At 46.2% G+C, this 15,337-nt stretch overlaps 1 protein-coding gene across 1 annotated transcript in view; it reads left to right on the top strand.

Annotated features, from left to right (window-relative positions):
• HMCN1 (hemicentin 1) overlaps positions 1-15,337 on the top strand; it is a 164,368-nt gene that overhangs the window by 128,322 nt on the left and 20,709 nt on the right. The window contains exons 66-86 of the mRNA XM_064427772.1: positions 676-859; positions 1,028-1,125; positions 1,626-1,904; positions 2,535-2,725; positions 3,370-3,451; positions 3,910-4,046; positions 6,969-7,110; positions 8,121-8,265; positions 8,973-9,100; positions 9,733-9,889; positions 10,065-10,186; positions 10,370-10,534; positions 10,713-10,820; positions 10,962-11,099; positions 11,228-11,362; positions 11,594-11,863; positions 12,351-12,541; positions 12,892-13,105; positions 13,574-13,708; positions 14,182-14,372; positions 14,864-14,945. Coding sequence (XP_064283842.1) covers positions 676-859; positions 1,028-1,125; positions 1,626-1,904; positions 2,535-2,725; positions 3,370-3,451; positions 3,910-4,046; positions 6,969-7,110; positions 8,121-8,265; positions 8,973-9,100; positions 9,733-9,889; positions 10,065-10,186; positions 10,370-10,534; positions 10,713-10,820; positions 10,962-11,099; positions 11,228-11,362; positions 11,594-11,863; positions 12,351-12,541; positions 12,892-13,105; positions 13,574-13,708; positions 14,182-14,372; positions 14,864-14,945 — 3,294 coding nt within the window. The remainder of the gene's footprint in view (positions 1-675; positions 860-1,027; positions 1,126-1,625; positions 1,905-2,534; positions 2,726-3,369; positions 3,452-3,909; positions 4,047-6,968; positions 7,111-8,120; positions 8,266-8,972; positions 9,101-9,732; positions 9,890-10,064; positions 10,187-10,369; positions 10,535-10,712; positions 10,821-10,961; positions 11,100-11,227; positions 11,363-11,593; positions 11,864-12,350; positions 12,542-12,891; positions 13,106-13,573; positions 13,709-14,181; positions 14,373-14,863; positions 14,946-15,337) is intronic.

Below are 15,337 nucleotides of genomic sequence, written 5' to 3'. Positions count from 1 at the left end.
GTGCTCAGTTTGCATTGGCTGAAGTTCAAGCAATAACCAGCTTAAAAGCCTTATTGGTGTCACTGTCACAGTGAGTGATGGGATCCTAACTGAGCCAGTGCCTGGAGCTGCACATGGCTGGGCTTTTTTATGTAGAGAAGCCCCAAGGCCATGGCTTTCAAACTAACCTGTAACCCCAAAGAGCCCCAAAGCAGCAATTTGTGTCATCATCCAGAATACTTACCTAGGCATTTTGAACTTTCTCCATTTAAGAATGTAATAAGCAGATGCATCCAGACATCAATAAACTAACTCTCCTCCTCTGTGATTTCACTGTATTTCAGATTTATTGGAGGCCATGAGTTTGAGTGGTCCCTTCTGGCCCTGGGTTCAGCCCATCCCTTCCTGCACTGTCCTTCTCTCCCCAGGAACTTCAGGCCCTAAGCTCTGTCTTGCTTGCTGCAGGCTGGCAAATCAAAGAGAAGTCTACTGTCGTTGTACAGTGCCTCTGATTTGAAAGATATAAATTGATGATTTTTAGTGCTCAATGTTATTGTCTGAGGATTTACTCTATCAGAAATAGGATCCTCTTTCTGAATTGCCAGTGGGGCATTATTAGGGGTAGGATTTCCTCAGGGTGAAATGGTCTCAAGAGCCTGTTTTAATACATTCCTTTCCATCATCTACAAAATGCAGTTCCTCCAACAATAGCCAATAGTAAAGATGAAGCAGAGGAGCTCACTGCCCTTTTGGACACCTCCCTAAATATTGAATGTGCTGCTGCTGGGACCCCCCCACCACAGCTCCACTGGCTGAAGAATGGCCTTCCTCTGTCTGTCTCCTCCCAGATTAAGCTCCTTTCAGCTGGGCAGATCCTCAGGTTGGTTCTCTTTTAACTAGCTGACTTTCTGTTCTCTTTTTGTGGTATCAGCATAATTCTGCTGTATTTTTGGAAGCAAGAGTAAAATTTGATTCAAACCATGCCATAATAAAGGTAATGTGTTCCATGTATTCCATTTATAGCTTGCTTTAATTGCATTTTCCTTAGGCTTACCCGAGTACAGATATCTGATACTGGAGTGTACACTTGTGTAGCATCTAACAGGGCTGGAGTGCACAACAAACATTACAGCCTGCAAGTTTTGGGTGAGTGTATCTGAAATGTTTTGTTTTATGTAAAGATTCTTCTTTCTTGATTTCTTAAACCTACTCTTTAGTTTTTTCTCTCACCACCACCTTATTACAGACAGCCAAAAGTACATCTTGGAGATGGTCACTGGGGAAATAACTTTTCAAAGTGTTGGGGTTTTCTTAAATGGGAAGTGTTTTAACCCTAGAAAAGACCTTACTTGAATTGTCACCCATAACCATAAAATCACAGAGTGGCTTGGGTTGGAAGGGACCTTAAAGCTTATCTAGTTCCAACTCCCATAATGTGTCACAGTTTTTTTTTAGAAATAATAATATTTAATTTGTAAGCAAAGTTTAGCACAGGTATGTAAGTGGGAAAGTGCAGAAGGGCAGCTGTTCCAGCTGTTCTGTGCCTGGAATACCCTGTGCTGTATGTGACAGAGCTCTGTCCCCTGTGTGACTGAGCTCTGTCCCTGTGTCCCCGTCCCCTGTGTGACTGAGCTCTGTCCCTGCAGTGCCGCCCAGCCTGGACAACGCGGGGGGCACGGAGGAGGTGCTGGTGCTGCGAGGTGACACGGCCACCCTGGGCTGTGTGAGCGATGGCTCCCCTGTCCCCAGCGTGTCGTGGCTCAAGGACGGGCTGGCCCTGTCCCCCGGGGCCCGCCTGAGCTCCAGCAGGGGCGGGATGGTGCTGCAGGTGCTGGGGGCAGAGCCTGCGGACACGGGCAGGTACACCTGCGTGGCCTCCAACGCCGCCGGGCACAGCAGCAAGCACTTCGTCCTGAAGGTGCTGGGTGAGTGCTCCTGTCAGCATGACACTTGAAACATAAGTTTTAAGTGATAAGGATAAGGAGTGTTTCCATAGGCTCACAGAATCCCAGAGTGGGTTGGGTTGGAAGGGACCTTAAAGCCCATCCAGTGTTACACCCCTGCCATGAGCAAGGACACCTTCCACTATCCCAGGTTGCTCCAACCTGGTCATTTCAATAATGATAAAAGAGAGGAGTAAGGAAATGAAAGATACCTAAAGATGTGTGAATGTGCAATACACTATGTATTTCCCTGAAGTGTGACATTAATATAATTATATGCTATCAATTAGTAACTTTGCTTAGCAGAAATTCAGCTTGGCAGGAAGATGCACAGCTGAAAGCACAACAGTTAAACGACTGATAAATATGTTTTCTGAAATTATATAATGTTTTATCTGTGTTTTTAAAAACATTTTCTAACTAATAATTCTAAATAACAAAATATGCAAATGAATAGGCAGAGTTAGAAATTACCTGAGCTCCTCAGTGAGTTCATGATACAGTCAGAAATAATTTAATGTAGACTAATTCTACAGACTCTATCCACAAGATAAATCAGTTTTTACAGGTGTTTTCAGTCCATAAATAACTGGAATGTTTTTTCATCTGCAGAACCTCCTCATATCAATGGTTCAGATGAACCAGAAGAACTCTCTGTCATTGTTAACAACCCACTTGAGCTTCTCTGCATCTCATCTGGCATCCCAGTGCCCAAAATCTCATGGATGAAGGATGGACGCCCACTGCTGCAGACTGACAATATTCACATACTAAGAGAAGCCCTCCGAATAACCAGTGCTCAGGTAGTGTTTGTTTCAAAATAGGCTCAGTTCTGCAATCCCTAAAATCCTTAGGACCATCCTCAGAGGTGTCCTAAAAACCCCTAAAATTCACTCACCTGCATTTATGGTTAGGGAAAGGTCCAGGTCAAACAACCTTTAAAAAACTGCATCAATAAACTGAGGCTGGGTCCAGCAGTGGGTGCCTAGGTGAAGTTCCCCAGACAGAAATGGGACAGGGCTTGGGATTGATTGCTGCTTGTTTTGTTTGTAAAACAAACACTTCTGGACTGTACAATGAGGAGTTATAGGAAGGAGAAACCATAAAGAAGTTAATGACTGTGCACAAAAGGACTTCCTCATTACCCAAACCTGAGCCTTCCTTAGGTGGATCCTTATAGCCAGTTCCATCTTTAGTGCTGGACACACAATATCCAGAGAGCTTTTACGGAGCCCTGCAACTCCTGAGCCATCTCTGAATAACCCCATCAAAGTGAAATAAAGAAGTATTCAACAACTTCATTGCTTTCTTTCCAGGCGTTCTGTGTCTCCTGTGCTTGTGTTCAAGTGCTGCCTGTTGTATGTTGTTACTATGTTTGCATTTCTTGGTTTTGCTGAATTTTTCCCATAATCTGGAGTTTCTGCTGGAATTGTTCCTGTGTTTCCAGGTGGAGGACACAGGGAGATACACGTGTTTAGCATCTAGCCCAGCAGGAGATGATGACAAGGAATATTTAGTACGAGTGCATGGTAAGTTTAATCTAGGGGAAAAAAATTTCCTCAAACTGTAAACTGCTAAGGTGCATGTCAGCATCTCATTTAACAAACACGTATTCCTAAAGATTAAATATTCTGTGATATTACACCATATGATCATAGTAGTGTTTCTCATTAAGTATGGTTATTCTGAATGTGATACACAAAGAAAGGAAGTTCCACCTGATTTCTGTTACAATTCCAAGTCTTATTTTGAATACCCAGGAAGCTCACAGATGTCAGTATTTGGTTGGATCAAGTTTGTTGTGCTCACTCCATAGAGATGTGAAATATACTGGTATATTTAACACAGGTATTGAGAGGAAGAACTAATTAATGATACCACAGCTTTGCATTTATTTTAAACTTGAGATAAACTGGAAATTTTCAGTCAGTAGTTTTCTTGATGGTTCACATGTGTGGTGTTGATTTTTGTTCTCTGTTTGTCCCAGTCCCCCCCAACATCGCTGGTACCGGCGGGCCCCAGGAGCTGGTGGTGCTGCAGAACAGCCAGGCTATTCTGGAGTGCAGGTCGGACGCTGTGCCCCCTCCCACCATCTCCTGGCTGAAGAATGGAGAGCTGCTGGAGGTACTGAGCTCCCAGCCTTCGTGCTGGCCTTCTGCTCGCGGCATTTGTCACAGCAGTGCTCCAGGTCTCCTGCTCCGCTCACTCGCCCCTCAGCCCGAGTTACCTGCCCGCAATTCAGAGCAGCTGGGTAGCCCCAGTGCCTCTGCAGTCAGCCCCAATGAGCCCCCAGAGCCAGTGGGTGAAGTGGCCATCCCGCTGTTACTTGTTCTTTTTTCCTTTAGGGGGATCCCTTGCTCCTCCTGGATCCTCTGAGCAATGCTAGAAGCCTTCGGTAAACTCCTGAATGGCTTCCCAGGAAAGGTAGCTGAGACAAGACTGCACTCTATGTTTCCTTTGGCTATATTATGCATCCTCCTACTCTAGTAGAATTTAGAAAGGAATTGAAATTCTTTAAAAGAAAATGGGTTGCTAATCACCAGGTTCTGTACCAAGTGCATCTTTCCCACTCAGAATTCCGTAGTGCCATGGCAAGGCAGAGAGTCTTTGCTGGTTGAGAGACAGTTGTCAAGATCTCCTCATCCTCAGATGGTTTATAAAGTAAGAAATTTTTTCCTTCCCATCCTTGGGACCACTCACAAAACAGGTCCTTTTTAATTGGAAATTAAAGTTCAGTTATTAATTGAACTTAATTAAAAATTTTCTCTCAGCCTTTGTTCATGAACAAAGAAGAAACAAGTACAGATTATGAATTATCTCCTTTAGCTGTGATCCATCACTAAAGCTTCACCCAAGTTTCTGCTTGTTTGCTTTCCTCTGACATGTCATTCCTCAGACTCTTTTCTGTGGTTGATTTAGAAGAATTAAATTCTTGGAAGATCCTTCCTTGGAAGAAGGATCTGGTGGCTGAATGTGTCTTAAAAGTGCTGCTAAGGGACCATGATCTTAATATAGCCCAGGAACCAACTGGAAATAAATTTAACAGGGCCATTCTACTTCTGGACAGTTAATTCTCTAATTGGGTGGTGAGGTTTTTTAATGAAAACAAGGTTGAGCAAGGCTTGGAAATAAATATGTGAATGCTTTTTGCCTTGGCCTTCATTGGAAAGCTTGTGTTTGGAAAGCAGTGCTTAGGGAACATAAACCATGAAAAGCCGCTCCTGTTAAAAATATTCACCTGAAAACAAAAGTAGAGGAACACTGTGACAGCCAGAGGTGTTCAGATGATAACCTGGGAATTATCTTTGCTCTGTTAGTTCTCCTCCTGCCTCCTGAAGTCATGTCAGAATGTGAGGGCTGAAGCTTCTTGGGACTTCAAAGCCACCCCCTGCCATGGACAGGGACACCTTCCCCTATCCCAGGTTGCTCCAAGCCCTGTCCAGCCTGGCCTTGGACACTTCCAGGGATCCAGGGGCCTCCCCACCCATGAGCTCATATGCTGGACATCAGGAGAAATCAGTGTTTTCCCCAGTATCCAGCTGCTTTATTAACCCCAAAGAAATGTAGCAGCTGAGTAATCCTGAGCAGCTGGAAATGGGTGTCCTTGGGTGTGGGAAGAGAGGTGAGGAGCTCCTTGGCAAATCATCCTCCTTTCCTGGAAAAGTGGAGGTGTCACAATGACAAGAGCGGGCTGGAGAAAGGCAGCTTCTCAGCCTGCAGTGTTACATAAGTTTAGTATCACTGGTTTTGTGAAGCAGACTTGTGGAGATTGTCATTCCTCCTGCTTTTGTTGTTTTCCACTGGGCAGATTTTGAGGTGAGGCCTGCCCTAGTCCATCTCTGTGTGCTGAGTGATGGAATTGTGCAGCACCACCTTCTCTGGCAGCAGAACTATGGAAAGATCTGGCCTCCAGCAGCTTTGAAGTTGTGGCACTCTTGTGGGATTTTGGAAATGCACATTGAGAGTTAAGAAAAGAATAGGAGCCTCCTGGCCTAACCTGGCTTTTTTCAAACACTAAAAGACTTGCTGAGTTTATATATTTTTTCCCAGTATGAATTTTCTGGCTTACTTTGAGTAGAGCCTAAGGATTAAGTTATAGCTTCATCCCCTGTCTTCTGTTATCTCTAGGTTTCTGTGTTTAGAAACCATCACACAGGTTGTGTTCTCAACAGGAAATGCCAGTGATTGCCCAAAATCTGTCAGTAACCCACCCTGGTGGTGAGTTGTGTCACCCGAGAGCTCCAGTCCTGCACTGCAGCCTTGGAGCTGGTGCCTGGTGTGAGAGCAGAGTACCAGGGTTCTTACGCAAAACCAGAGAAGATTCATCTCTCTGGGGTGCCCTTCTCAGACCTTCTAACCAGAAGAGTAGTTGGGAATGTCAGCTTTCAGTTCCATCCAGAGGGTGGGTAGCACATACTAGAAAAGCCAAGTTTGTGCTCTTTTTCCTGCTGGTTTTTATCCAGTCAGGTTTCTGAGCACTTGTAGCTGATGTCGCTGATTGATGCAGACATGACCCAGGCTGGTTGTGGTAAAGCTGTCACTGGACTGGCTCCTGGCAGGGGCTGTGGAGTCACTGCAGGGCTGGGAAGAGGGGCAGCCCATGCCCAGAACTGCTGGCTGGTAACTGAGCTGGCTAAGCCTGTGCTGCCTCCCAGGTGAGCCAGACTGTGATGCTGGAAGTGGAGAGAAACTTTGATTCCTTCTGCCTGTAGTGTGCATAGATAACAAGATAAATGAAATTAACCATGTGCTATTAGGTGCCCCTTTCCATAAAAGCCCCAGAGCCCTTTGGCTCTGTAACAGCTGCCTCCTTCAGGCACAAGGCTCAGTAGGGGTTTCAATGGAGAGCCAGTAAGCAATGCTAAGTTGTAAAAGCTTTCTTCATCCTCTTCTCTTCAGGGCTGTAAAGGCAGCAGTGAGTTCAGGCCCTGGTTTATCGGTGCCCTTGGCTCCTGGCTGTTAGTGCTGTGCAGTGGAAGGATGTTCTGTGCAGGAGAGGCCAGCAGTGAAGCTCTAAAGCCCTGCCTGTGTCTGTGTGTCCCGCAGGGAGGCCCCCGGCTGCGGATCCTGTCCAGCGGGAGGTACCTGCAGATCAACAACGCCGAGCTGGGGGACAGTGCCAGATACACCTGTGTGGCCAGGAACGTGGCAGGGGAGACCACCAGGGAGTTCCTGCTGGCAGTGCACGGTAACCTCATGGAGCAGCCTCGGGCAGCTTGGGCTTTGCAGGAGTTCAGGCAGCAGGAACTGAGCATTTGTGGTCACTTTCCAGCTGTGTGTTGGCCACTCAGGCCATGCCCAACTGTGGGGCCATGTGCATGGCCTCATGTCCCACTGCTGAGCCCACAGCTGGCCCCAGACTAAGGGACCTGCTGGGCACTTGCAGTGCCTCATTCACCATCCATCTGTGCTTCCTGGAAGCAGAGGCTGCATCCAGCCTCACACAGAGTCCTGACACATCATCCTGACACAGAGTCAGGATACACCCAGAGTGAACACCCATATCCAGGACTGACAACTGCTCTTGAACAAACCCAGAGCAATTCTTTGAAGCATTTGACTGGCACCCTGGGGACAAGATTTCACAGCTGGTTTGACAGGTTACTTGAGAGCTGTGGCAGCTTCTCTGTGCCTGCAGAGGACAGGGCTTGACAGGCCTTATGCTTGATATTTGTCCTGTGCTACCATAGCCTGCCCTGAGCTCCATTTTAAACCTTTTTATTTTCTCACCTCTAGTCTGATGAAAAGTTATTCTACTCTCACACTCAGGTGACTGGAAGGAACTTTTCTCCCTTTTTCTATTCTGTTTCCAGCCCAGTCACATGGACCCCGCCTTACCTGCGCCCCAAAAAATTGGGTTTACCTAGTCAAGCTTTTTTCTCCTTGGTGTGTAATAAGGAAGCAAGAATATCCCCACAGCCTTAGCTTACTGAATTCCATGTGCTGAACTGCTATTTTAGCTCAGTGGTACCCTTTGCAGTAACTTGCAGAGCTGACCTTTGCAGTGCATTTCAACCAAACTTTCTTTCTCCTTCCCTGCTGCATCTTGGCAATCACTGTCACCCAAAATGGTAAGAAACTTGTTCCTGTCATTACAGTGAACCCAAACCCCCTGCTGCACCTCTTTTCATGTGTTCAGTTTCAGTCACTGCAATGTAGAGTTACTTCCTTTGTGTCATCAGCAGTTCTCCCTTGCAGTGGCTCCCACGATCCGGAGCAGCCCCCAGACTGTCGTGGTGCACATCAACACCTCTGCCCTGCTGGAGTGTGCTGCAGAAGGAGTTCCAGCCCCCAGGATCACCTGGAGGAAGGACGGGGCTGTTTTTACTGGAAACAATTCCAGGTATTTCCCAGAATTTAGCATAAATATTCTTCATTGCTACTTAAGAATGTATTTATTAATAGAAATTTAATTAGACATGAAATTATTCTAGAGAAAAGTAGCAGCACTAAGGTTTCACCTTTTTGTTGTTAAGGATAAAAAATGCCTTTGGCAACCAAATATAATTATTCTGACATTAGAGATTTTGAAGAGTAAATGTGGAAGATCTTTAGATTTTTATATATACTCAGAGTTTTGGGATGAGGCCAAGCAATTTAATGCACACCAAAAGCTATTCTGTATTTTCTAATCAGAAAGCTTTTTATACATGTTCTAGTACCAACTTTTATCATAGTGAATGGTTTCTGTCTCCTGATTGTTTTAGAAGGAAAAAGTTTGGCATTTTCTAGAACTGAGCAAATGCTAAGGAGTTGTGTTACATTGCAAAGAAAAAGTACAGGCATTAAGATTTTTTAAGGTTAAATGAGAAACCATAAAAAAGGGGGTTAGCTGTTTTCTGTAAATCCAGTATCATTTATGTGAAATCACCATGTCAGTCAGATTTCATAATTTCTTTGGGAAAATGATGTGCTGGAAAAGAATGAAGTCAGTGAGAGAACTCTGTGCCCCATTAATGCAGTTGGTTGTGTCCCCTGAGTCATCTCTTCTCTGCTCTGCCAGGGTGCCCTGTCGATGGATGGTGGGCAGCACCGTTTGCTCTGTTGCAGGTACTTGGTGCTGGAGGATGGCTCCCTGCACATCCCCTGGGCACAGGTGGCTGACACGGGCAGATACGTGTGCATGGCCACCAACGCCGCGGGCAGCGAGCGCCGGCGCCTCGACCTGCACGTCCTCGGTAAAGCCTGGGGCTGCTGGATCCACTGGCAGCAGCCTGCTTCTCTGTTTAGCCCCTTCGTAGCTGCTCTGGTTAAAAAAGGGGAGAAATTGTTGGAAAGTGCCAGCTTTACAGATGCTGGGGAAATGAGGGGTGTTTTAAAAGATTTTATTTCAGTATCAGTCTCGTTGAAGGGTGAGACATAAGAGATGTAAAACTCAATGCCATTCTATCAGAAGCCAACCTATTTCCTGGTTACAATATGTTAGAAATATTTTTCAGCCTGTTAGCTTTTGCCACACAATGCTGCTAAATACTTGTAACACCAATCATCTATTATTTTACCCCGTATGGTCTTGTTACAATGCATCTTTCACAGCTCTAGTTCTCCAAAATATCTTTTTGCAAGGTCATCTTTTGAAACTTGTTTCTAGTTCAATCTCTCTCTCTCAATAATGTCATCTCTATTCCATGGCCTTTCTAAGTCAGCACACCTTATCTCAGAGTTTGCATACAAATGAACAAGACTATGTGAACGTCCGGTTTTGAGAATCCTTTCAAATCCATTTCTCACAAGAAATGTGTGTATATATATGTATATACACAAACATAGATATAAATATTCTAAGTGATTAGGGTTTGTTTGTCTTTAGTTCCTCCAACTATTGCTCCTGGGCAGACGAATATCACAGTTACTGTGAATGTGCAAACCACTTTGCCTTGTGAAGCCACTGGAATTCCCAGACCAGCAATTAGCTGGAAGAAGAATGGGCATCTGCTTAGTGTTGATCAGAACCAGAATACATACAGGTGAGAGGTGTTTGCTTTTTCATTGTGGGTTTCAAGTTTTCAGGGATGATTTTGGCACATGAAAAATCTACTGTGCTTAAACACTGCCTTGTCTAGCCAGCAAATTCAGTGGGCTGATTACCTGAGGAGGAAAGAAGTATTTCAATGGCTTTTACTTTCTTTTTTCTTTGTTCAGACTTCTGTCTTCAGGCTCCTTAGTAATCATTTCTCCCACTGTGGATGACACTGCTGTCTATGAGTGCTTTGTGTCAAATGATGCAGGAGAAGATCAAAGGGCAATTGATCTCACTGTTCAAGGTAGAGGGGATGTTGCTATTACATGTGTGTGGCATGCAGAACTTCTTTGGAGTGTTCTGGTGTGGAGATGAGATTTTTATTTAATTCCTCTTTGATACTGTTATCCTTAAGTCTCTGGTATTTCCTAGAATTTATAACAAATGAACGTGGGCAAGTAACCTTTTCCCTGCTCTTGCTTTTCAGTGCCCCCATCCATAGCAGATGAAGCCACAGAGCTCCTGGTAACAAAGCTGTCTCCAGTCGTGGTTTCCTGCACCGCCTCCGGTGTTCCTGTCCCCTCAGTTCACTGGACCAAAAACGGCATCAAGTTGCTTCCCAGAGGAGATGGCTACAGAATTCTCTCTTCAGGTAATGTGCTGAAGGAAATCAGTGCAGTCAGGCACATCCATAAGTAATGTATTACAGAAATGCAAACAATCCCCCAGAGATCCCCTCTCTGATGGCTTGGAATGAAATGAGGGATGCTGTAAGGGAGCAGCTGTGCCTGGAGGATGCTCTGCATGTTGTGGTGCTCTCTCTGCCCCAGGAGCTGTGGAGATCCCCTCTGCCCAGCTGGCCCATGGGGGCAGGTACACCTGCGTGGCCCGGAACGCCGCGGGCTCTGCCCACAGGCACGTCACTCTGCACGTGCAGGGTAAGCTGGAGGCTGACGAGCAAGGCTGCTCTGGCAGCCAGCATTGCTACTTCAGCCTGCTCAGGTTGTACAGTTTTAGTGCTCTGCTGTATTGTCCTAGCCTTGAAAGCTATGCTTTTCCCTTTTTCCTTTATTCCACAGAGCCTCCCGTTATCCAGGCCCAGCCAGGGGCATTGGATGTCATCGTGAACAATCCCATTGTGCTGCCCTGTGAGGCCACGGGCACCCCTGAGCCCGTGATCACGTGGCAGAAGGAGGGCATCAACATCATCACCACAGGTATCCTCCCAAAGCCTGGGACCCTGCCTGCTCCTGTGACACAGCCACCCATTTTCTTTTCTGAAACTTGGGTTTCTCCTCTGGTTCACCAAACCAGAAGTGTCATACTTTGATTATATTTGTTTTAGGGAACAGTTACATGGTCCAGCCAAGTGGCAGTTTGCAGATTGCCAGAGCAGCTGTGGAAGATGCTGGCACTTACATGTGTGTTGCTCAGAATCCAGCAGGCACTGCTCTGGGGAAGATCAAGCTGAAAGTTCAAGGTAAATCAACTTTTAAGCTCTTTCTCTTGGTCCAAACACAATTCTGAGCAATAGAAAGGGACCGAGTGCTTTCCTGTTTGATGCTAAACAAAGCCCAGGAGGTTTATTCCCTTTAGTTCAATGTCTGCTTTAGGGCATGCTTTTACAATTATTTTCACCAAGAACTAGAGTTCCTTGCTTCTTTTACTGCATCTAATTCTTTCAATAATTAATTGTCTTTGTTCCTTTCAGTTCCTCCCGTTATCAAGTCCCAGGTGGAGCAATACGTTGTTGCCGTTGATCAGTCTGTCACCCTGCAGTGTGAGGCTGAAGGCTACCCTGGGCCAGAGATCAGCTGGCATAAGGATGGGCAGCAGATAACAGAGTCCATGCGAAGGAGAATGCTGAGCATGGGAGCTCTGCAGATCCTGTTTGTGCAGCCCGGGGACAGCGGCCGCTACACCTGCACAGCAGCGAATCCCGCGGGATCCAGCACCTCCAGCACAGAGCTGGCTGTGCACGGTAAGGAACTCCTCCTGGGAGCATGGGGGGCACTGCAACAGCTGGTCCAGACAGGCTGAGGACTCCCCATCCCTGGAGGTGTCCATGGCCAGGTTGGATGGGGCACGGAACAACCTGGGATAGTCAAAAGTGCCCCTGTGCATGGCAGGGGTTTGGAATGAGATGGGTTCTGAGGTCCCTTCCAGCCCAAACCATCCTGTGATTCCATGATAATTGTGACTGTAGAGAAATTCTGTGTGTTACCAGAGTGACCCCACAGAGAGTAAGGAACTAGGGCTTAGGGATGTACAAGGAAGAGTTCAGGAAAAACGTGCTACTTCATATAGGGGAGTGTTACTAAGTTGTAATATCAGCCAGTTGCTTGAATTTTGACACACAGTCATTAATGGAAATGGACAATCCAGGAGGTCCAGGCAAGGACTTTCTCCAGTCCAGTGTTGTGCTTGGATAATACCCAGAGGAAATGTTTCTGATGACCTCCCCACAGTTCCACCCAGGATCCGCAGCACAGATACGCAGTACACAGTCACGGAGAGCTCCCAGGCTGTTCTGTCCTGTGTGGCTGAGGGGATCCCAGCACCAACAATTAACTGGAGGAAGGACAACATGCTGTTAAGAGACACAGTGGGAAAATACCAGACTGTGCCTGGTGGAGACCTCATTTTGGACAGTGTTGTGGTAAGCTCCCTGCATCTAAGCTATTACTGGACACATTTGGCTGTGATAAGATCCACTTCTGGGTTAGTCATTGTTTTATTTTGATTTTTTGTTCTTGATGTTCCAAAATAATTATAAAAGTTTCATTTTCCACTGGGGAGTAAAATCTGTGAAGAATTTTTAGTGGTAAATCCTCAGGAAGGGTAAAAAGAAGTGTTAGTCATCCTTCAAATTTGGGGAAGTGGAAGACCTCAGGTGAGCATTTCTGCTGAATACTTGTTCCAAGCCTTTCAAGATTATGTTACTGAAAGGAGTGGCGTGTGCTGTAGGATATATCCCAGCTGAAATTTCCCCACCACATTTCCTTCCAGCCCGAAGACTCTGGCAGTTACACCTGCATTGCCACCAACGCTGCTGGGGAGGACACGCACACGGTCACCCTGACAGTTCACGTGCTCCCAGCTTTCACTGAACTGCCTGGAGACATAGCCTTGACCAAAGGAGAACAGCTCAGGTTAACCTGCAAAGCAACTGGGGTACCTGTCCCCAGAATAACGTGGACCTTTAACAATAACATCATTCCAGGTGGGTTCCTGATGGCTGTCTGGCTGCAGATTTTTTTTTCACGTGTGCAGCATTGTGGTTTAGGGTAGGGAAGAAGAAAACAGTAGCTGGAATAAATTGTTAGTGATTGTGTGAGGAATATCTTTAGTGCTATGCAGTCATGTAATTAAACTGCCTCTGAGACAGAGCTGTAAGGTAATTAAAAGATGGTCCATCTTCTGTAGCCAGTAATGTAGCACATGAAAAACATTCATATCTGATGGTATTTACTCAGCATCCAGCAACTGATGCTCAAAATTACAGGGCAGCTGAAGTGAACAGGTGCATGTGAACAAGTGTCACAGCAATGACTTTCTGTGCATTCCTGGAGCGTCTCAGGGATGCACAAGACCCCATAGGTGTGCTTCTGAGAGTGCCCAGATCCAAGCACTCCTGTGAGCTGTGCACATTTCAATCCCTGGAATGACTCTTTCCCTGCTCTCCCTCCAGCCCAGTACGACGATGTCAATGGGCACAGTGAGCTCCTCATCGAGAGGGTGTCCAAGGAGGACTCTGGGACCTATGTGTGCTCTGCAGAGAACACAGTGGGCTCCATCAAGGCCATTGGCTTTGTCTATGTCAAAGGTACATGAAATTCAGCAGTTCTGCTTGTTGCTGGACAGCTCCATGTAACCACTGGGTTTGAAGTCAGAATGGGATGGCTGGGAAGGGGCCTTAAAACTCATCCAGTGCCACCCCCTGCCAGGGCAGGGACACCTTCACTAACCCAGGCTGCTCCAAGCCCCATCCAGCCTGAGCGTGGACACTCAGAAATCCAGGGACAGCCACAGCTTCTCTGGGCAACCTGGGCTAGGGTCGCTCCGCCCTCAAAGAGAACAATTTCTCCCTAATATCCAATTTGAATTTGCCTGCTATCAGTTTAAGCCATTCCCCCTAGTATATAATACCTGGCCAATGGCTACATGAGCAAAATCTGAGCAGGTTGGAATTCTCCCTTCAGAAAGTCAGAGGTGAGTGATCCCTGCCAGCAGTTCTCCTTAGGCACATTTTATTTTGGCTCTACTATTTCTCTGCCATCTCTTTTTTTTTTTTTTCAGAGCCTCCAGTCTTCAAAGGGGATTATCACTCCAGCAGAATTGAGCCTTTGGGTGGCAATGCCATGTTGAATTGTGAAGTCAGGGGAGATCCCCCTCCAACCATCCAGTGGAGCAGAAAAGGAGTGGGAGTTCAGATTAGCAACAGGATCCGACAGCTTGTGAATGGTTCCCTTGCTATCTATGGCACCGTGGTGAGTCCTGCCCCTGTACAGTGAGTGTCTACTTTGAGCTTGATTGATAAAGGTATTCTTGATCATACTGGTTTGAAGGAGTCAGGCTAGACATTTATCCTTTTTTGCTTTCACCTTTAACAAATGTTTTAATTCAGACTGGAATTAGATTCAAGTTATTGAGGCAAAAATCCCCATGGGGTCAGAGTTCTCCCTGCTTGTCAGAAGGACTGAATTTACATACTAATTGTTGGTGTGTGAGATCCTTGTCATGACCAGTTAAATGGGACCTTTGTTCCTGACCTTAAGAGAGCCTGGCTTCCACAGGTCAGCAATTGCTGAAAAGCAATTGCATTCTTGTTGTGCAAATCTCTTATTCCAAACATAAATTTCTAATCTGATCAGCAAGACCCCTATTTTTCCCCCATGTACTCATGTCTGCATTTTGAATTGGGGTTATAATTCCCTGCCAGGAGGGGCTCTGAAGACTGAACCCCTGTTTTGTTCCTCAGAATGAAGATGCTGGTGACTACAAGTGCGTGGCGACCAATGACGTGGGTGTGGTGGAGCGCAGCCTGACGCTGACCCTGCAGAGTAAGGCTCAAAGGGAGGCTTTGTGCCCCTTAAGAGAGTGAAAACCTGCCTGTGGGGGGGTGCAGGCAGCTCCTGGGGGAGTGTTTCAGGTTGGGCACTGCCCTGGAGGTCTGGACTCATCTCCTCTTCCATAGAATTGTAGAAAGGCTTGGGTTGGAAGGAACTTTCACGATCATCTGCCATGGCCAGGGATACCTTCAAATAGAGTTGGTTACTCATTGAAGACTTCCAGGGATGAGGCAGCCAAGAGCTTCTCTGGGCATCTTTCATCATGAATATATGAGAGTCTGGTCTAAGCTGTGATTAAAGTCAAAGAAGTGAGGGATATAGAGGATAGTTGAGCCTTATCATAGAAACCAGTGTGGAATGAACTGAACCACTCTGTGAAAAGA

The sequence above is a fragment of the Passer domesticus genome, chromosome 7 (assembly GCF_036417665.1).
Source record: "Passer domesticus isolate bPasDom1 chromosome 7, bPasDom1.hap1, whole genome shotgun sequence".
Lineage (NCBI taxonomy): Eukaryota > Metazoa > Chordata > Aves > Passeriformes > Passeridae > Passer > Passer domesticus.
This window is presented reverse-complemented; position numbering and strand designations above follow the sequence as displayed.